Source organism: Podarcis raffonei, chromosome 2, assembly GCF_027172205.1.
Source record: "Podarcis raffonei isolate rPodRaf1 chromosome 2, rPodRaf1.pri, whole genome shotgun sequence".
Taxonomy (NCBI): Eukaryota; Metazoa; Chordata; class Lepidosauria; order Squamata; family Lacertidae; genus Podarcis; species Podarcis raffonei.
Genome location: NC_070603.1, coordinates 113,285,395 through 113,306,552, shown reverse-complemented (window position 1 = coordinate 113,306,552; position 21,158 = coordinate 113,285,395). Strand labels below are relative to the sequence as shown.

At 44.8% G+C, this 21,158-nt stretch overlaps 2 protein-coding genes across 7 annotated transcripts; one reads left to right on the top strand and one right to left on the bottom strand.

The window, feature by feature from the left end:
* Nucleotides 1–753: 753 nt before the first annotated feature.
* GPANK1 (G-patch domain and ankyrin repeats 1) lies at nucleotides 754–12,264 on the bottom strand. 4 transcript variants are annotated; one of them, XM_053379323.1, is made up of 3 exons: nucleotides 12,123–12,264; nucleotides 3,323–3,972; nucleotides 754–1,736 (listed from the first exon to the last, which is right to left on the bottom strand). In XM_053379323.1, exons 2-3 carry the CDS (start codon nucleotides 3,913–3,915, stop codon nucleotides 1,274–1,276), a joined length of 1,056 nt encoding a protein of 351 aa, XP_053235298.1. In that variant the 5' UTR covers nucleotides 3,916–3,972; nucleotides 12,123–12,264; the 3' UTR covers nucleotides 754–1,273. The 4 variants fall into 4 exon arrangements, with proteins under 4 accessions (XP_053235298.1, XP_053235295.1, XP_053235299.1 ...); XM_053379320.1 differs by lacking the exon at nucleotides 12,123–12,264 and adding an exon at nucleotides 6,855–7,038; XM_053379324.1 differs by lacking the exon at nucleotides 12,123–12,264 and adding an exon at nucleotides 6,944–7,038.
* CSNK2B (casein kinase 2 beta) lies at nucleotides 7,112–18,958 on the top strand. Of its 3 annotated transcripts, XM_053379379.1 has the most exons (8): nucleotides 7,112–7,199; nucleotides 9,311–9,407; nucleotides 13,002–13,084; nucleotides 14,066–14,168; nucleotides 16,007–16,122; nucleotides 16,413–16,488; nucleotides 16,805–16,994; nucleotides 18,584–18,958. In XM_053379379.1, exons 2-8 carry the CDS (start codon nucleotides 9,338–9,340, stop codon nucleotides 18,672–18,674), a joined length of 729 nt encoding a protein of 242 aa, XP_053235354.1. In that variant the 5' UTR covers nucleotides 7,112–7,199; nucleotides 9,311–9,337; the 3' UTR covers nucleotides 18,675–18,958. The 3 variants fall into 3 exon arrangements, with proteins under 3 accessions (XP_053235354.1, XP_053235357.1, XP_053235355.1); XM_053379382.1 differs by lacking the exons at nucleotides 7,112–7,199; nucleotides 9,311–9,407 and adding an exon at nucleotides 9,175–9,246; XM_053379380.1 differs by lacking the exons at nucleotides 7,112–7,199; nucleotides 9,311–9,407 and adding an exon at nucleotides 12,397–12,509.
* The last annotated feature ends 2,200 nt before the right edge of the window (nucleotides 18,959–21,158 follow it).

Below are 21,158 nucleotides of genomic sequence, written 5' to 3'. Positions count from 1 at the left end.
GAGCAAGTGCTGAATGAGTCATAACCCGAGCAGCTGTTCAACCTGTTATTTTGCTGTTTTGTCTCCAGTACATACTTATTTGTTTTCCATATTTTTGTAGCTAGTGGACGGCTAACAGGTATCCAGGGTGTAGCTCTCAGGGGAAGGGCAGCCAGGGGACAGATGGGGACACACACGCGCACACACACACACAGAGAGAGAGAGAGAGAGAGAGAGAGAGAGAGCACACAGCAAGAGTTTCAAAAGACAAGTTGCTTGTGCTTTTGACTGACATGGGGCATACCCCATTGGTTGGTACAGGGTCAAATTGCAGCACACCTTCAAATTATGTGCAAGGGAACTGGAGAAGCACAAATCTCTTCACCCAAGAGCTCAGCCACCACAAGTATTGCCATGTCTTGAGTAGCCCGGGAGGACTTCCCCTGGACAAGACAATACCTAGAGACTCTATGGAGTCAATGAAAAAGTTACTGTGCAGGATCCAGCTTCCTGGAGAAAATCTTTTAAAAGTCAAGTCCCCTTGTGGCTGTAATATCTGTCATGGATGTTTCATCTGGGATTCCTGCATTGCAGAGGGTTGGACTAGATGACCCTTGGATTCCTTCATGATTCTATGATATATACTACAAACGCAGTCTGGGACCTAAGAGGGCTTGGGGGCAAGAATGGGTTAGACACCCAGGGACTGGGGCTTCCATGCCCTTCATAGCTCAATGTCCGTCGCTGAGAATAATGCATGCAAAATGACAAACATTTCTGCATAAGGTAATTTAATTTGAATAGTTTCTATAAGCTACATCATTCAGCTCTTTTGTGAGGCAAGTTCTGGAGCACTGTTGGCAAATAATTCTATTTTTCTTCCCAGCATAGAGTACACATAGCCCTGCACAATGAACACCGACGACTGCGCAGAGCGAAAGCTAACATTTTGTTTGCTAACAGATCTCCGGGGAAAGGAGGAAAAACAGAGATATTTTAATCTTTTGCTTCCCTTGGGGATCCTGAAAGGAAGCCAAGAGCCTTTTCTGACCTTTGGCCTGTTTACCTGGGTGGTCCAAGGATGCCTGAGAGTGTTATGGCCTCGTGCAACACATGGGAAACTCCAAGTTTATTTTTCTGGATTACCTACTTTGGCTACTGCCTACCAGCTGCCAGCAGCTCCTTGTATCTTCCTTCAGAAGACCTTTCCCCTTTACAACATTGTGCTGTCTCTCCGATTGGGCCAGAAGGAGAACGAGTGGTTATGTAGACAGCTCCTCTAACCAATAAGAGCTCAAATATCAAGGTTCATGTAAGTACGGAGGTTGCGTTCCCAAGCTTGGGCCTTGGCCTCTCTGCGGCGAGCTTCTCGTTTCCCCACTGTCGCTGCTCTTTCCTTCCTGGGCCTCCGCTCTACGGGCCTCTCCACTGCACTGGAGTCATTAGCGTCAAAGTGGGTGACTTTGGGTCTGAGGTCACTGCTGAAGCCCAGGCCTTTCTGATCTCGCTTGAGGACAGTCTGGATCGGGAATTTGCGGCCAGTGCCCTCAGGCCCCAAGCCAGCTTCCTGATCCCAACCTCCCTTGACCATCAGCCGGAAGCCCACGTTGTTCTCTGGGATGTGGTAGCGTGTGGGGGGCAGTGGGTCGCACCGGTTGAAGAGGTGAGCAGTGGAGCGCTCGTGCAACGCCACCGTGTCCTCGCTGTAGTGCGTCCGGCACACGGCACAGTAGTTCCTCTCGGCCGGTGGCTGCGGACTGGAGAACAAAGGAAAATTACACCGGAGAAAGGCAAGCCGCATTCACACAAACTGCGACTGTAGTAACCCTCAAAGAGCATCTTACAGGGGAAAGTGAGGAAGAAAAGACAAATACAGACTTCTCTTGAGAAAGGGAAAAAAGGGAGTGCCTACCCACTATGTCTGTGCTGCCTGGATGAAAATATCATCATCATCATCATTTATGAATCCTCTTTCCCACATTTACAAGCATACAGAAAAAACAATAAAAACAAAACAAACACCAATTGAGAGAAGTTTTAAAACAACACAAAAAGACCTGCCAAAAAAGTTGAAAAACATCTTCATGTATGTGACAATGGCCGCGAGAGTTCTGGTAGCGCAAAGATGGAAGACTGAAGAAACCCCAACTAAAGAATCATGGCAAGAAAAATTGATGGACTATGCAGAACTGGCAAAATTGACATATAAGCTACGGGACAGGGATAACTGTGACTTTAAGGATGAATGGGAACCTTTCACAAAGTATTTGAAGACGCAACAAAGCGAATTGGACTCCTTGGCAGGTTTTGAATAAACATCCACAATTTTTTTTTTTTTACTGATATTAATCAGCTAAACAGTTTGAGGATCTATACAACTTTGTAACATGCAGAAAATAGCAATATTAGGGAAACCAAAGACTGGAACTGAGGGAAGTTGGGGGGTGCGGTGGGGGGTGGGTTCTGTGGGGGAGGAAGGAAAAATGGGGGGGGGGGAATAAGGATATGTTTTTGGATAATATGTCTTGTTATAACTTTGAATAAAAAAATATAAACAAAAAAAACCACACACAAAGAACAACAACAACACAAATGCAAACCCAAGTCAAGAGGGTTAACTCCAACCAAGCTCTTCTAGTGATTTGGGGCCTAGATATGGGAAGAAGGATGTAGGGCCTGGATATCCTAGGAAGGGGGGTGAGCGGTTTGTGGCAGGGGATGGTCTCTATAGCAGGGGTAGCCAATATGGTGCCCCTCCAGATGCTTTTGGACTCTAACTCCCATCAGCCCCAGCCATCAAGAACCACTGGATAAGGATACTGGGAGTTGGCATTCCAGCTACATATTGACTACTGATGCTCTGGGAGATCTTTCCATGTTCACAACTGATGGTCAGTTGAAGTGTCTTAAGTGGATGGGAATCTCTTAAAACTGTGGCAGTTTTATTGGCAGGTATCCCTGGGTTTCTGGAACAGTCCGAAGCAGCATTTAAAAGCAAACCCATTCAGAGGCTTTCTTCTCCGGACAGTAACTGGATACAGTGGCACCTCGGGTTAAGAACTTAATTTGTTCTGGAGGTCTGTTCTTAACCTGAAACTGTTCTCAACCTGAAGCACCACTTTAGCTAATGGGGCCTCCTGCTGCCGCCACGCCACCGCCGCTCGATTTCTGTTCTCATCCTGAAGCAAAGTTCTTAACCCGAGTTACTATTTCTGGGTTAGCGGAGTCTGTAACCTGAAGCGTATGTAACCCGAGGTACCACTGTATTTAGTTTATTACATTTATATCCTGCTCTTCCTCCCAAAGGAGCCCTAGCTGAATTCTCAGGAACAAGGAAGCTCACCTGGAGGGTTCCTCCTTCACCTGCGGCCTTTCACTCTCCCGTAGGGCGTCCACCACATCCTGGTGTCCTGCCTCCTCAGCCAAATCCATAGCATCCCGGCCTTGGGGCTCACAGACCCCTACCCAGGCAGCACCGCGGCTCAGGAGATACCTCACAGCCTCCACCCGACCAGCGTAAGCTGCACACATAATCGCTGTCCAGTAATAATCGTCTCTATAGTTCACATCACACCCTTCCTTCTCCGCCAGCATCCGCAGAGTTTTCAGGTCGCCATCCTGGGCGGCTTTCAGGAACTTGTTCCCTGTGCGGCTACTTGTCGGTCCCAGGTGGTTCTGGACGGGCTGAAGCTGTTGCGCAGGTTGGTGGCGTACACAAGGCGCCTTTCGCTTCCTATGTGAGGGTCTTGCAGGATTAGCTGGAGCTTCCAAAAGGCTCTCATAGAAGCTGCGAGCTGCCTCTCCCGCTGTGTTCCCTTCCTCCTGGCCAGCAAGACGGGAGCCTCTGCAGCTTTTTTTCTGGACATGCCCATCTCTCCAGAGATCTGATTCCTCCTGGGCACGAGTAAAAGCAATCAGCTGAGGACCGTGGTTCATGTTGGAAGAGGGTGGCTCTGGCTATAAAGCCAAAACTGCAACCTGGAACTTCGCAGCCTGTTGAAAGTAGAGTCAGAGAATTACGTGTTACACCAAGACCCATTTTTTGCTAAGTAATAAAGGCTGAATGTGTGCAGTGATTTCACAGCAACTACCTAAGAATCCATGTTTCCGAAAAGTGAAATTTCTAGTGCATTTGGCTTGTGAAGACATGCTTTAAAGCATGCACACAAATGGCTGCTGAAATGACTGAAGCCAGAGAAATATGGCCAAGCAAGATTTCCAGTGGTTGGGTGGGTGGGGTCTTCAGTGCTCTGCACAGTTTCTTGCCCCTCTATATGACTGGCAAAACCAGAATAAGTTATGAAAAATAAAATAAAATGTAAATATTTGCTCCAGTTGTTTATCTGTAGAAAAACATAGGATTCCACTCTCTTTTAAAAAATAAATAAATCAGGTTTTTGTTGTTGTTGGATAGGTACATCTTGTATTCTGTGCTAGAAAGCCAAACTTTAATAAAAGCTCAGTTCAATGGCATGGTTTGGACAACTGTTCCATTGTTTCATAAACCATGGTTTATGAAGCTGTGAATGAGTGCTTGGGCTGAGGGTTCCTCGCTTCACCTGTTGTGCCTTATATTAAACCAGAGCTCTCAGTTCATGTTAAAGACAATATGCAATAGAAGATGAAGAGAAGAGGAATGAGCAGAAGGTGCTTTGGCCCATATACTCTTTTATGGTTTCACAAACCATGGTTTATGGAGCTTCAAACAGTTACCCAAACCAGGCCAATATCTCAAATCAAATTTGCACAAAATTGCTTATTTTGTTAGGCATGGCTAGGAAATGCAAAGAGTCATGAAGAACGAACAATGGATCTGCTCTCCAGCTACCCGAAATCCTGCTTAAGACCACTCTAACTTCTAAGCTGTCACCCACCAACATAATTTTAAGCCTGTTTTCATAAGCATAATGGTTAGAAACTGACTTTTTAAAACCCCCACAAAGATTCTCAGGATGCTGAACACTACATAAGATACTGTGTTCTCTGTTGTTAAACCAGGTATCCTTAGTGTTACAGATCATCAATGGAAGCCCTGCTTGAGAGGCCACCTGAAAAAACTTGCAGAAGCAGGTTGGAGAGAATCACAGAATCGCAGAGTTGGAAGGGGAGCCCCTAGGGTCATCTAGTCCAACCCCCCTGCGGTGCAGGAATCTCAGTGGAAGCGTCCGTGACAGATGGGCCCCCAACCTCTGCTTCAAAGCCTCCGAGGAAGGAGAGCCTGCCACCTCCCGCATTCAGCGTTTGGGAGGAAGCGCCGAAGCAATGGAACCAAGACAGTCAGGCCCAGAGAAGTGGGAAGGGCGGCAGGAATGGGAAAACAGGGACCTGGGTGGCAGAAACGCTTTTTTATTTTTATTTTTAAAATTTCTATTGATATAGCAAGAAAAAACAAGAAAAAACACAAATACCAAATTACACACAGGAATAACCATAGACACATAGTCAAAACAAAAAATTTTTTTTCCTTCCAGTAGCACCTTAAAGACCAACTAAGTTAGTTCTTGGTATGAGCTTTCGTGTGCATGCACACTTCTTCAGATACATGCACACGAAAGCTCATACCAAGAACTAACTTAGTTGGTCTTTAAGGTGCTACTGGAAGGAAAAAAAATTTTTTGTTTTGACTATGGCAGACCAACACGGCTACCTATCTGTAACATAGACACATAATTTTCTTAACAAACAATAAAACATATATTGGTCTTAACACTAAAGACCCAACCTCCCTTCGATTTCATATTTCGATTTCATATTACTTATTGCCAATACACACTTTTATCATAATTAAAGTTTTTCTTAATATATCTAATTTCTTATATCTACCTTGCAACTATTACTGAAGTTCCTCGAATGCTGCAACAGAATTTATACTACTATATTTATTTTTCAAATATTCTTTGAAAACCTCCCATTTTGAAACAAATTCCTGTTTTGATTTATTCTTTATTTTTTCTGATAGACCATCTAATTTGGCATATTCTGTCACCTTTTTGATCCAATCTTGTATAGAGGGGATTTCATTACTTTTCCATTTTGCTGCGATCAGAACTCTTGCTGGGTGACAGAAACTCTTGAGGATCACAGGCTGCTCCCTCACCTCCAACCTAACCCTTGGCTGTGTATATACACCATGGGTAGGCAAACTAAGGCCCGGGGGCCGGATCTGGCCCAATCACCTTCTAAATCCAGCCCGCGGATGGTCTGGGAATCAGCGTTTTTACGTTAGTAGAATGTGTCCTTTTATTTAAAATGCATCTCTGGGTTATTTGTGGGGCACAGGAATTTGTTCATTTCCCCTCCAAAATATAGCCCGGCCCCTGATATACACTGAGCACCTTCCCACCTGCAGCCTCCTGAACCCTGGAAACTATAGTTCACACCCCACTGAACTACAATTCCCAGCACCCTTAAGATAGAGTTCCCAGGATTTGTGTGTGTGTCTGTTTGCTTTGAATGTATGTGGTGTGTGCATTTAAATGTACACATAAAAATATGTACATTTGTAACGTAGAGATGCGGGGGGGGAGTGAACGTCGGGCCTTCTCCATAGCTTCACCCAGATCCCTGGGCGAAGGAAATCAAGCCAAGGTCTCCCTCCACCCCCGAAGCAGGAACGGGGTGCTTCTCTCTCCCCCCCCCAGCCTCTGGGAAGCCCAACACAAGCCCTACTGACTCGGGCCTTTCCTTACCACCCAGGAAAACACTCACCCAATTCTCCTTTACCGGAAATTCAGGCGGCGGGTCACTCTACCCTTTCCAAAACAATCTCTATGGCGCCGCTCACAGAGTTCTTGGCAAAGGCTTGTAACGCGCATGTGCCAAGCTGGGACGCCGGGGAAGGGGGGGGTAAGGCGCGCAGGCGTAGAAGCATATACCTTGGAGAAAGCTGGGTCTGTTTAGCAGCAGCTGGCGATCGGATACAAAGTTTCCTGTTTACGCAGGGTTAAAGCAGTCTTCCCCGTACCTGACGCCTGCGCAGTGGGGTGTCCGAGGAAGCGCCCCGCTGTCGCAATGGAGACGCATGCGCTGTCTGCTCCTAGGAGGTTTGCGGCGGCGGCTGTTGTTGTTCTCGCGGACTGCTGCCTGGCGCGCTTTCCCGCCTTTTCCGGCGCGAGGCGCAGTCACGTGCCAAGCGTTTTCGCGCAGCGGCCGTTAACGGTTAACGCAATTTGCATACTGCAGGCGCACTCATCCCTCATAGCTCCTGCTTTTTCTGGAGAGTAAGCTCTTTTTTTTTTAAGAAAAGGGACCATATTAATGAAAATTAAAAAACAGGCACCATGCCCCACTAGACTTGTGAGAAAACAGCTTTCCCAAGCGAATGTGTTGGTTTTACATTTTATTTTTCAACAAGAATTTGCCCTTTTGCCCTCACCCTGTGTTGAGTGAGTGGAGAGGGGTGGGTGGGAATTAGTTGCTCATTGCGTAATTTTACGGTGAGGCCTACGTCTGTTCAGAAGTAATTCCTGCTGAATTCAAAGGATTTTGAATCCAGGAAACAGGAGTTAGGATTGCAGCCTTAGTCAGGTTCTGTATCTGTCGCAAACCCACTTTGCCAGAAAGGGGATGATACGCAAATAAACCCAATTAAGGCTGATCTATATAGAGTGGCGCTGTGGGTAAAACCTCAGCGCCTAGGACTTGCCGATCGCATGGTCGGTGCGAATCCCTGTGGCGGGGTGCGCTCCCATCGTTCAGTCCTAGCGCCTGCCAACCTAGCAGTTCGAAAGCACCCTAGGGTGCAAGTAGATAAATAGGGACCGTTTACCAGCGGGAAGGTAAACGGCGTCTCCGTGTGCTGCGCTGGCTCGCCAGATGCAGCTTGTCACGCTGGCCACGTGACCCGGAAGTGTCTGCGGACAGCGCTGGCTCCCGGCCTATAGAGTGAGACGAGCGCACAACCCTAGAGTCTGGCAAGACTGGCCCGAACGGGCAGGGGTACCTTTACCTTTACTTATATAGAGTCATGCCTCGGGTTAAAGTCACTTCAGGTTGAGCGTTTTCAGGTTACGCTCCGTGGCGACCTGGAAGTAACGGAACGAGTTACTTCTGGGTTTCGCTGCTCACGCATGCGCAGATGCTCAAAATGACATCATGCGCGTGTGCAGAAGTGGCGAATCGCCACACGCGCAGATGCGGGTTGCGTTCTGCTCTGGATGCGAACGGGGCTCCAGAACGGATCCCGTTTGCATCCAGAGGTACCACTGTACACCCTTTTCCGGTGTTATCACCCTTAAAGTGGAGTTTGTAGCAGGTAAAGAACGTCAGAGTTCCTTGCAACAAATGAACAGCAATCCAGACGGGGAGTGTCGGAGCAAGACAGCAAATTCTTCGGCACATCCCAACCCCTGCTGGCCTGTGGAAGGCGGGGTGGCATTTATTATTATTTGCTGTGCGTGTGGATGCCAGACTGGTGTAGCTGGGGGTGATCTCTGTGGCTTTGGATCCAGAGTCATAATTGCCTCAGCCTAAAACTACCAGCAACAGCTTCACACCAAAATGGACAAAACAAGAGTCTCAGCTATGGCAAGCCACCCTCCAACCAGTGTTCATCCTCCTCACTAACACAGGCTGACAGAGAGGTGGCTACATGCCACCCAGTTCCCCATGAAATCCATATTGGGGTGTGTGGGTGCAGGATTGTACTTTAAAAAAAAAGACTCTTAAAAAGCATCTAACAGACCATTTCAGTAATCAAGATTTAGGCAGATATGTGGTAAAAGTAAAACTTAAAACTGAACTAATTCAGACAAACGTTGAACTGAACATGAACCAAAATTATCAAACATGTTACAGTGATATTAACTATTAATGAAGGGTAAGGTGGTAGAATGCAACAATTATGAATTGACTGACACCCCCACTTTCTGCACAATAACCGGAACTCAAGGCAGCTAGCTAACCATAAGAGAAAAATTTCAGTTACGTAAGTTTTTTGTAAAAAGGCTGTGGTGACTGGTCGGAACAGAACTTCCCAAGTGACCTAAGTATTAGTCATTTTATTTAGGCTCAATTGTTACTATGCCAGTTATCTTGCCAAGTGGTTCAGAAGGGGAAAGGAAAGTTTGTCCTTGGAAAATCCAAATTTCCACTTCAGTTGGTTATTATAAGCACTATCATATAACTTGAACAATTGGCTAAAGTTACTTGTCCTCCTCCCTTTCCCCTTTTTCCCCTTTTGTACCTGCCTTTTAGATTGTAAACCTGGGAGAAGTGGCTGTTATGCTCTATAAGCTGATCTGGCAACCATTTTTGCTGTAGAGTGAGGTAGAAAAATATATTTCTATATAAAATAAATGCTGATCTTTATATATTTATATCCATTGAACAGGCATGGCTAATTAAGAGAAAACCTAAAATGACAGCCATGTTGAGAACGGGCACTGCAGACAGAATGAGTCGGCGAAGCAGCACCAGCATCAGGGATGGTAACTTAATGTGGATGGGAGGCCTGTAGTGGATAGTGGGAAATGAATCTAGTTGTTCTTCATGTAGTCTGAATTATAGGGGGATCACCCACTTTCCTTTTGTGACTGCCCCTTTAGCTATAATTTTTAGAAAATTATGGGAGTGATATGACTAAAGTTGTGAGGGAGGATGTCTGGAGATGTAATTTGTGGATTTCATTGGTACCCCCCCCCCACTCTCCCACCCCCCGATTCAAGCACTGCCCTCATAGAAGTGACTTGGCCCCATCGCTTCCAGTTGAAGAGAATTTTGGAGGCTTATGTTGAAATTGCAAGCTAAGCTAAACAGTTTTCTTTAACTTAATTTAAATTTTGAGTGGGAAGTGCCAGCACAATCCTACACATGTCTACTCTGATGTCATCCCTATAGGGTTCAATAGAACTTGCTCCTAGACGTAGCCATATAACTGCAGCTCTAAGTATATTAAATATTTATATATGAAAACATTTGAGGATGGTGCTGCAACAACAACAAGAAGCCAAGCTGCTTAAAAGAATGGCTACAGTTGGTGACTCTTGGGTTCCTAGCAAATCACAAGGTTGATCCCAAACTCACAAGCCTAAAGTCTGTCCTGCACTTATTTAGTGAGTATTTTAAAATGTACATTAAAAGACATCAGCAAACCCATCAGGATTTTTCAGTTGGTCTGGACCTGCTGATAAATCCCGCATTAGGGCTGCAAACCTATACACGTTTACCTGGGAGTAAGTCCCATTGTACTCCATGGGACCAAAAATAAGGAAACGTGTTTTAGAGATTGCACTGTAAAGTACCGTAAATAAAGTACAGAAAGAAGCAAGCACTTTACTGCAGTTGCCCCATCTTGCCAGCAGGAGGGCCCACACCTGCAAACTGCTGCAATCACCAAAGTTCCCCCAACCTTCCTTCCACCTCATCCCAGCACTTCTGCCGTTGCCCCTTCATGTGCCACTTCTAATCTATGCCATAAATAATTGGAAGAGCTCCAATAAATTGAAGCATAGTTAGTATACAATGGCAATTTATATTGTATTGTAACTTATAGAGGTACTGAAATCTACAGGGTCAGTACTAAGACTGTTGGGCTAGAGCCTGGATTCAAAACCTCACGCAGCCACGATGCTCACTGTACATACTGGGGTAATTGGTATAATTTTCTTTTGGTGAATGATGTATGCTGCCTGAAATTCTCTGCCCACTTACTGGAGAGTAAGTTGCACCAAATTCTTCCCTTAACTAAACAGGGAAACAAGCCACAGAGTGGTTGACGTAGTAGTAGACAAAATTACTCACAAAGGAGGAGGGTGGGGACCTGGGCACCACCCACATCACCTCCTAGGTGCTGGACCCGGTCTAGGTTCCACAAGCCACCACTGGATCCTAGGAAGGTTGTGGATTGGCCTCATAAGTGCACCCACTCCCCATCTCTCCACAAGGCAGTTCACTAGCCTTGGACAGCAGGTGCAGTGTATGGGTGCTCTGTCGCTACGGTCAATGTATGCATCACTTTCTGATCTCTCTTCTTCAAACTCTTGTCTCCTGCTAAATATGCATTAATGAATGATGATATCATTGCAAGCAAATGAGGAGGGACCACAGGTGGGAGACCTGGAAGAGTAGATCCCATATGTATGCTGATGACCAAAACCTCATGAGGATGGTTAAAATCTGAATGTTTGATGTTTTATTGTGTTTTTAATATTCTTGTTGGGAGCCACCCAGAGTGGCTAGGGAAACCCAGGGGTATGTATGTATGTATGTATGTATGTATAAATGAATGAATGAATGAATGAAAATAATAATAATGCTCAAGAGAGAAGAACAAATTGGGCGACTCAGATCCTAAATTGTAGGATTTGGAATGGAAAAGATATTCTTCAAAGACTTTTAACAGAGGGGGTGGGGGATTAAAACGTCTTTGCTGTCTAATGGAGGCACATAGAGGACTTTCTTGGTTCTTTTTAGGGAGGGACATACCTAACAGCGCCTATTATGTATTAAGAAAGCAGCTGGCTTATTTTCTTTCCCCTCCTTTTCTATAATTAAGCTTTTACTCAGTCCTTTCTTCGAGGACTGCATTCCAGTAATCTGAGCGCTTCATAAAAATAACAGCTAATGCTTGGCCCCACAATCCTGCTTTTTCTGCGCCTCCCACTTTCCCGTCTCGCTCTGTAGACGCACTTGCTCTCTTCCGCATATTTAATATGTATTTAAAATATGCGCTGCTTTCAGATAGGATCGGACCCACTTTGCTTTGCTTTCAATTCTCCTCCTCCCATGGGGTTATAATATATGTTCTCATCTGCTCGCTATCTCCACCCCACCGTCCGAGAAACCATTCCCCAGGCTATGCTCGCCTGCTTTTCAATCGGGGCCAATATGAGCGGCGGTGAGGATTTGCATCGGGCTAACGGCGCAGGAAGTCACGGTGATGCGCGCCTGATAGCCGCCCTTTTTTCCCTAGCTTTGTAAGAGAAAGCTGCAACTACCGCCTCAATTCTGAATCGGTACCTAGCTCGTGGTAGGGTTTCCACGAGCCGTCTTTCCTGTACAAATCAAGTTTCTCGGAGTTCCGGGCTGCTATTTCAATTTTATCTGACCAAGGAGGCTTCCGTCTCAAGCACTCATGACGATTCTTTAGGAACTCTCCTACTCCTGTCTCCTTTTAAATTGAAATATTATTTGACCATATTTACCATAATGCGTTCGTTATAGGTTAGCGCGGCACAGGCAAACTTTACATCCTTTCTACCTAGACGCCTCTCATTGATCGTCGGGGACCACTCCCCCTACACATGTTCTTCTTAAAAGCGCAGCGGCTTAAAGGGCTTTTGGACTACAAATCCCAGTGTGCTCCGCGGCCCAGAACGTGCTTGCCATTTCCTTCGCGGCTGCACTCTAGGACTTGTAGTTTTGTCTATCTTGTTTGCTAACTCCAGCCTTATTCTGAAGTACTACTGTCCCGTGATGCTCTTTCATCAGTGAGAGTGGCGCGTGCGCGGTGGAAACTGGCAGAGGCCTTAGCGGTCCAAAGCTTGTTTGCACCCCGTGTTCCTCTCCTTGAGGCAATTGAGCCCCCTGAGGTGAGTTATTGAGGCATAGATTTAGGGGGTTACTCTGCAGAAAGTAGAGAGGAGGAATTTTAGGCAACGGAGACGGCTCTGCAAGATTAAGGGAGGGCGTTTGGGAGCCTGCCATAGGCAAAAAAGGAAAGAAAACCAGAAAGCAAGGGGAAGAAGAGTTGTGTCGTTCTCACAATTCTGTGCAGAAGGGCAGGGCATGGGTAGAGGTTAAACTAGTCTGCAAAGGGATTTTTTACTAGTTCTAACAGAGAGAGAGAGATGGCGTTCAAGTAGAAGGGAACACGTTGGATTCTCCTCTAATACCGGTCTGCAGTCACGGAAATGAAAGGGTGTGTTTTCTTGAACAGGGTGCGCTGAAACTCTCTATGCCCAATGAAGTACTTTGCATAAGAAGTGTTTTTATAAAGGAGCTATTCCCTGGTTAAACTGGAAGAGAAGGTGTGTTAGAAGGTTGTGAAAATGTGGCTGTTGATGCACCTTTTTTTTCTGTAGAGGACGGGAAGATGAGTAGCTCTGAGGAAGTGTCCTGGATTTCCTGGTTCTGTGGCTTGCGTGGCAATGAGTTCTTCTGTGAGGTGAGTTGGGATGAAGGCCTCAACAAACGTGTGTGTGTATTTTGTGAGAGAGGGGCTGGGAGCTAGGAGTTGGGATGCTGCCACCACTGTTCTCCATGCGTGGCAATGAATTCTTCTGTGAGGTGAGTTGGGATTAAGACCTCAGTATGTTTGCGTGTTAAAGCTATGGTTTCCCCAGTAGTGATGTATGGAAATGAGAGCTGGACCATAAAGAAGGCTGATTGGCGAAGAATTGATGCTTTTGAATTATGGTGCTGGAGGAGACTCTTGAGAGTCCCGTGGACTGCAGATCAAACCTATCCATTCTTAAGGAAATCAGCCCTGAGTGCTCACTAGAAGGACAGATCCTGAAGCTGAGGCTCCAATACTTTGGCCACCTCATGAGAAGAGAAGACTCCCTGGAAAAGACCCTGATATTGGGAAAGATGGAGGGCACAAGGAGAAGGGGATGACAGAGGACGAGATGGTTGGACAGTGTTCTCGAAGCTACCAGCATGAGTTTTACCAAACTGCAGGAGGCAGTGGAAGACACGAGCGCCTGGCGTGCTCTGGTCCATGGGGTCACAAAGAGTCGGACACGACTAAACGACAACAATGTTTGTGTGTAGTTTTAGTAAGAGGGGCTGGGAGCAAAATAGCATGATTCCCTCCCTACAAAAAAATATCCTAACTATGTTGTAGGAAGGGTGTTGGCAGTGAACAGGGACTCCTGGGTTTCTTGAGAGGATGAAGAGTTTTGTATATTAGTTGGAAGTTCATGGAAACTTTAGGAAGCTAGTTATTTGCATTGTAAAGCTGTACTTGTCTACTCAGAAAAACCCCCCAATGCCATTGAGTTCAATGGAGCTTACTAAGTGAGTGAGTATAGGATGAGATGTCAAATAGGCTGAGGGGATCTGAGAAGTCAGAATAGGTCACTTAGTAGAGACAGTAGTTTATTTGGCTGATCTTGAGTTTGAGTATTTTTTATTTCTTTTCTAGGTAGATGAAGATTACATCCAAGACAAGTTCAACCTGACTGGCCTCAATGAGCAAGTTCCCCACTATCGCCAGGCCTTGGATATGATCCTCGATTTGGAACCAGGTGAGAGATGGTTCTTTTTGTTTTACTGATTACATCTCAGACCACCTGACATTTGGGACTAAGAGTAAATGTGGTCAGTGGTCACAGGGTTATCCTAATGAGGGCACACTGCTACCCTAAAACATTTTGCATATTTTGGAATGACTAGACTTCAAGTTTCATTTTGTCATGTAATAAGACTTTACATAGCATGGGTACAAGTTTATTATTTTATTTATTTATTCATTTATTTAATTATTATTATTATTATTAGTGGCAAGGTACTTCTGTTTATCCTGCAGGACTTGATCTCCTTCTGCATGGCCTGTAAGACAGAGCTATTTTATTCTGCCTGGCCTTCAATTTGAATTAGCCTGATCCTCTATTCCCTTTTCCCTTTCCTCTTCTATGAAGAAACCCTTTCTGGGACCCCACATTTAATTCTTCCCTGGTCTCCTTGCTGGCCCTCATAGGACCAACTTGGCCAGTTAGCCCTGGCGATCATTTGATGTCTACTGACTGGGTCCCCCCCTCCATGACCCCTTGATTTTTGAATTTTATTGATATTGATGCTGTATTTTATGTTGTATTTTATGTTGTTTTATGCTGTTTTTAAGTCATATTTTAATCAATGTTTTATATTTTCTGTTAGCCGCCCTGAGCCCAGTTTTTAAACTGGGAAGGGCGGGGTATAAATAAAAAATTATTATTAATTATTATTATTTATCTACATAAAGCACAGATCTCTGGAAGCCTGTCTGTCTGTGAGATTATTAATTTGAGACAACTTCCTGTTAAAAAATGGCAAGCAAACCAAGAGAGGGCTAGTTAAATACTACCCTAAAAATATTTTTTTGTACTCTGCTAAAACAAAATGGTGCATACTGCTCAGAATGCCAAAATCCTCCTCTGATTTTCTACTCTACTCTAACAGTAGTGCACATGGGGAATTGGAATTGAAGTTTCTGAGTGAGACTTCATTAAAAGCAGAGGTTAAGTATTTGCAAGGATGGAAATTATTAGGCCAGTTCTGTGTAGCAGCTTGCCTTGGAAACATTTTGGAAACCCTGATTATGTGTTCTTAATTAAATATTAATTAAATATTTTAAAATTTAATTTATCTTTCCATATGAAGTTGCCTATTTCATGTATCTGATAAATGGCATAGATGTTGAATGGCATTGGGTTGAACCCAGAAAAATCATTGCATGAGCTGAACTGCTTCCATTCACACAACAGAACCACTCCCCCCCCCCACCGCAAATCTGTGCGGTTTGGTGGAACCGCTAGAGCAGGGAGTGGAGAGTTCAGTTGTGCAAGCAGTTGCTTTGTTAGATACAAGCCATAGTCTTATTAGAGAAGCCAAGATCAGAAACCTATAAAGACTTCTGATACTTTCCCTCCTTAATTATTCTGTACATCTGGCAAAATTAGTGAATATGTTTTGTCACTAAGTTGTACACCTAGAATTTGGTGTGCTAGGAAAGGGAGTAAAAGACAGAGACCGAGAAAGAATTGTACATTTGCAGTGCTAGCATTGAGGTATAATGTGGTCTTAGAAACTGTTCATATCAGATGATGCATCTTTCTACCCTTGCTTTTGACTCTTGAGGTGTATAACTTTCTGACCCACCTTATTTCTGTGATTGTAAGGTGTTTTAAAATGTTGTTAGTACTGTGTTTTAATGTTGTAACCTGCCCTGGGTCCTTAGGGTGAGGGGTGGGATGATGATGATCAATTGTTTCAGCAGTGGACTAGAGCACATGACGGGGAACCTTCATTCTTCTCTGTCAGAGTCTCTATGGCTCTCCTGTACTTTTCTTACATTAGCTCTTGACTTTTTCCTGTCCTCTTGTAGATGAGGAGCTTGAGGACAACCCTAACCAGAGTGACTTGATTGAACAGGCAGCTGAAATGCTCTACGGCCTCATCCATGCCCGCTACATCCTCACAAACCGCGGAATTGCCCAAATGGTGAATGTCTATGCTGTTGTATAAGCAGGTCATCCTGTAACTTATTTGCTAATGCTCTGATATAGCCACATTGAGATCAGAGGCAATGAAGTCAAGAAGGGAAAGGCACTTTAACTTATACTATAATATCCTCTTGGCTGTCCTAAGTGGCCAGTGATAGACCCAATTTGGAACTTCTTAAAGGCTATTCTTGATGACCTCCTGACCTAACGAATCTTACTTTGGAGTTGTCTTCCCACAATGTGGAGAGGAAGTCCTAATTTCTTTTGCAAACACTTTCTTTTTTCTAGCTTGAGAAATACCAGCAAGGAGACTTTGGTTACTGCCCCCGAGTTTATTGTGAGAACCAGCCCATGCTGCCCATTGGTGAGTTTGTGTACTGGGGAAGAGGTTTTTTAGGAGCTAATGGGAGGGGTCTAAAGTTGAATTGCATGTCAGAGTTCTTGAGTAGTGCAATAAAGATGTACTGAATTGGAGGAAATCCAGGAGGGTTGCAGGTAGGATCAAAACTTGAGGGTGGGTACTTGCGCAAAAAGGCTATTTCAGAATTTTTATTGTTGAATTATCTGTTTAAAAGGCTTGAAAAGTGCTCATTTTAGAACTGCTAACACCAAGGTATGATGGTGGGTCTGAGCCCCAAAGCCACCTCTTTTTTGAACTTTGCTTTCTTCTTCACTCCTAGGCTTATCTGATATCCCAGGGGAGGCCATGGTTAAACTTTACTGCCCTAAGTGCATGGATGTCTACACCCCCAAATCTTCCCGCCACCATCACACAGATGGGGCCTATTTTGGGACAGGCTTCCCCCACATGTTGTTTATGGTGCACCCTGAGTATCGGCCGAAACGACCTGCTAACCAATTTGTGCCCAGGTAAGACTGCTTCAAAAGATGTCGGGTGAAAATATTCCAGGAAAGTATTGGCATCACAGGTTTATCCTTCCTTGCTGCTTAAATTCAGCCAACCAAATCCACATTTTCTCTTGTTACTTCCACTGGGTGCTTGTTACTCATATCCTTTCCAGCTAACCTGCTTGAGGGCCAGCCATACCCAGCCATGTGGTCATCTCTCGCACATGCAGCCACAGCCACACATACTTTCACCAAGAAAATTCCAGCTTCCTGGCAAAAATATCTTCCTGCCAGTAAGGAGACAGGATTTGCTGAAGGTTTCTACCACAAAGTAGAAACTTCAGGTATCCTTGGTGGTGAAAGAAAGCCTGAGAGCAGAACTGCCTTTTGACTGGGCCAGCACTGCTTAGCTGACCTGCCCAGCTTATTGCTACCCATTCCATCACTTGAATGGAGATACTGAGAAGGCTGAGATGCAGGCTGGCTCAAAAGTGGTATCTGTTCAGGTTGGGCTGGGCTGCTTGCCTCCCAATAGTTTGCATATGAAGTAGGGTTGGGCAGTATCTGGTTTTCAGCATCATGATATAACACCAGCTAAACATTGCGATATGCCGATATATCACAATGTCTGAAATAAGGATGGAACCAGGTAGAAGCAAATGGGGTAATGTCCTGGCAACTGCTACCTAGACAGAGAGAGGTGGGAAGGAAGAAGCAGCCAAACCTTGTGTTGATTCCTGGATGAGGTGGAGTGTAGACTGAAAGCGGAAGAGTGAGATGCTAGAGAGGGAACCCCCCACCCCCATATCTAGATAGTCATAAGGAGAAGCCTCGATATTACCGAGATGGGGGGGGAGATACATTACTTCCCCATGGAGAAGAGTAATAAAAGTACTCCCAAGGTCGGAGCCTACGCAGAAAGAAGAAAGACTAGTTAACCCCATAAATAACTAATTCATCCAGAGAAGTGACAGTCCAGGGAAAGTCATCCCAGCTTCTCACATTCCCTTAACAACACTCCCTCACACGCCAATTCCCCCCACAAATTGTGACGTGGTCTGAAGTCCACAAAGAAACCATTTGCTTAATTTTATTACTTTTTATTATATTTTAAAGGGGATTATGAGAATCAGGTACGTGTCTGTGTTCCTTTCTGAAGAGAGGCAGGGGAGCCCTTGCATTTGGAAGGCGAACTCCTTCCACTCCTCCTTAGACAGACAGAGGGAGAAAGAAGAAGCTGGAACCTCACTTTTTGGATGGGATGGAGTGAGATGCTGAAGAGGACCCCCCCCCTTCCATAGGGAGAAGCCTTCACCTCCCTACACACAGCCTCGCAGGCAGTGCTGTGGGTGATGGCGTGGGCAGGGTGGTGGGCTGAGATGAGCCACAGGGAAGCAACTGGAGAGGGAAGGCAGCAAGTGGGCACTACAGTTACGGGGCGGGGGGGCACCAAGGCTGGCACTGTCCTCCTCTTAGTGATGTGTTCCTAATGGGTGTTCAGTTTGAAAATTAATGAAAGTTTATCCATACCTTTTACTGAAATATCTGGTAGCTGTTTGAGCTTTTCTTCCCTGAATCTTCTATTTTAACCCTTCACATTTCCATTTCAGACTTTACGGATTCAAGATCCACCCTATGGCTTACCAGCTGCAGCTTCAGGCCGCCAGCAATTTTAAGAGCCCAGTCAAAACTATTCGTTGATCTTCTACATCCAGGTGCTCAGGGTCCTTCCCTGATAACTCCCTTTACCCCAGTCAGGGCTGCTCATACTTTGTTTTGATGAAGTCCCCTGCAGATTATTCTTTGTCACTCTCCAGCCTGATTTTTAGTCTCATTTCTGGTGTGTGGTTTAAATTAATAATAAACAATTTCTGTTAATTCCCAGAAACAGACTGTGACAGAAAAATTCAATAACCAACTTGAGTGTCATGATTTTGTGGGGCTTTTTTTCTTTTTAAAAAATAAAATACATTAAAAATGTAAAAGATGAGAATTTGATTTGTCTTTGTTCTGGGCAGGAGGATTATATAAACTACTTTTAAGATTTTCTACAATTAAGTGATATATGAATTTCACAAAATAGATAATAGATAGTGGGAAGAAAGTGGTGGGGAACATGGATCTGATTACACTTAAAATGCATCACAAGTTGGAGATGCTGAATTAATATGATAGACTCCCACCTCCTACATTATACGTGTAATGTTGACTTCTGTGGTGGACAACACACATATACTGTGATAACTCAGTGCTAAGGTGGGGAGGACATTTGAGCCAACCCCTTAATTATCACTGCGTATGTTTTTAAAGTCACATGCTAAGGAAATATTGCGGTTAGAGAGGTTTGCTATAATTTACACCAAGCTTGGAATATTCATTGTGTTTAACTGAAAAGGGGGAATATCAGAAGTAATTTGGGTAACTGAGACTACATCCTTTAAGAGGAGAGTGTGGATTAGAAAGAGGGAAATGTGCCTCAAAAGCACTTCAGGGGACTTCTAGGGTTGATTTTATTTGTAGCCCATTTTATATGTGTGCTCTTCACTTGCTGAGTAGGAACTGAATTCATAATCCAGAAACCACTAACTGTAGTCATACATAATTGTAACTACAGTGTCCCCTCAGTAATTGTACACAGGATGAGTGTGGTCTGTTGAAGGTTTTCCAGTCGCCTCCACACTCTGTGCAGTTTGCTATTCTTCCCAGCATCTTTTTTTAATGGTCCTACCCTGTAATGCTTTTATGTATTTTTAAAAACTGCTGCTACATGTGCACAAACTTGGTAGCATTCTGTGTTCACATCTGGCCAGAAATCCCAAGCAGTTTCTTCCTTCTCCCAACTTCTCTCCCTTTACACACTTGCACAGCTCACGCTGTTAGTGATCACTAGCTTTCTCCCAGCCCTAACCACCCCTCCCCATACCAGGCTGTATGTGAGGTGCACTGAATTTGCCATACATGAAGAAGGCAGGCAATTCTCTTCATTTCCTGCAGTGCTGCACCTCACAATGACAATCCAGTATGGGAAGTGGTGTCACAGGCCAACACAGTTCTTTAGGGCAACGTTTCATTTTCTGATGGGTGGCACTTAGCACTTTTTACAGTCAAGTCAGCATGGAAACCTGGAGACCAGTCTTCACTTGGCTAAAAACAGACTCCAGCAGGTTCACTCTCTTCAGAAAAGAAGTGGATTTCACCAAAGTCTCTAAACAACTTTCATTTCTCAGCGGAAGAAACACGTGCCGTGTTAAAATCAGTGTAGCTGTCTCTCAAATGTGCTGCTTAACTTTCTAGAATCCCTGTTGATTGGATTCACTGTTCCCTTCAGCAGCTTGGTTGGAGGAGATGTCAACTGCCTGTAGGACAAGGGTGGGGAAACTGAGGCCCAGGGGCTGAATGTGTTCCCAGCGGCCTCTCAATCTGGCCTTTGGAACTCTTCCCAGGCCACATCCCATATCTCCAGGCTACACTCCACAATGACCCTACTCTGCATTCCCCTCACACCCTGCGCCCGCTCCAAGCCAGAATGTGCCCTTTAACTGATTATTGTCGTGCACAATGTGGGGCAAAAATGGTTCCCTACCACTGTTGGAGGATTTGGTTAGTGAGCAGCCTAGGCAGGGAGGCACATCATTCTCCGCTCCCCCCACCAGCTCTTGAATTTACTTGTCCCTAATCTAAACTCTGGAATTTTACATGTGTGTGAGTGAGTGTATATGCCTGCAAACACAGAGGTCACATCCACACTATGTGATACTATAGCAAAGTGCGTAGTGGATCCACTTCACTTTTACTGAATGCTATTTTCAACACTGCCTGGAGACATCACTCGCTTTATTAACATTGTACATTAAGCTTACTTTGTTTTTACAATTTATACTCTGCTTTCCACACAGTAGTTTCTCAAAAAGGCTTACAAATATAAAAGCAAACAAAAGTAACAATGTCCCAACCTTTGAGACGTATGTTGTCAAATTAAAAACAGCAACAATGTCAAAGTAAAACCAGTGGCCAATAGGAGCAAAATGCATTGCTTGTGGCCTCTACATATCAACAGTTTACCCGATACGTATCCACTCAACTGCTTCATTCTGTGGAACTGGTGCCCCATAACATGCATTCTGCACTTGTAAGAAACTGATCTTGTGTGATAGCACCTGCACTTTGGAACTCCCTGCCACTTGA

Excerpts from the sequence above, each read along its gene's own strand:
- GPANK1 (XM_053379323.1), bottom strand. The coding sequence starts at position 3,915 with ATGAACCACGGTCCTCAGCTGATTGCTTTTACTCGTGCCCAGGAGGAA. Across the intron at positions 1,737-3,322 it reads GTGAAGGAGGAACCCTCCAG|TCCGCAGCCACCGGCCGAGA; the intron begins GTGAGCTTCCTT and ends TTTGTTCTCCAG.
- CSNK2B (XM_053379379.1), top strand. The coding sequence starts at position 9,338 with ATGACAGCCATGTTGAGAACGGGCACTGCAGACAGAATGAGTCGGCGA. Across the intron at positions 14,169-16,006 it reads GATCCTCGATTTGGAACCAG|ATGAGGAGCTTGAGGACAAC; the intron begins GTGAGAGATGGT and ends GTCCTCTTGTAG. Across the intron at positions 16,123-16,412 it reads ACCGCGGAATTGCCCAAATG|CTTGAGAAATACCAGCAAGG; the intron begins GTGAATGTCTAT and ends TCTTTTTTCTAG.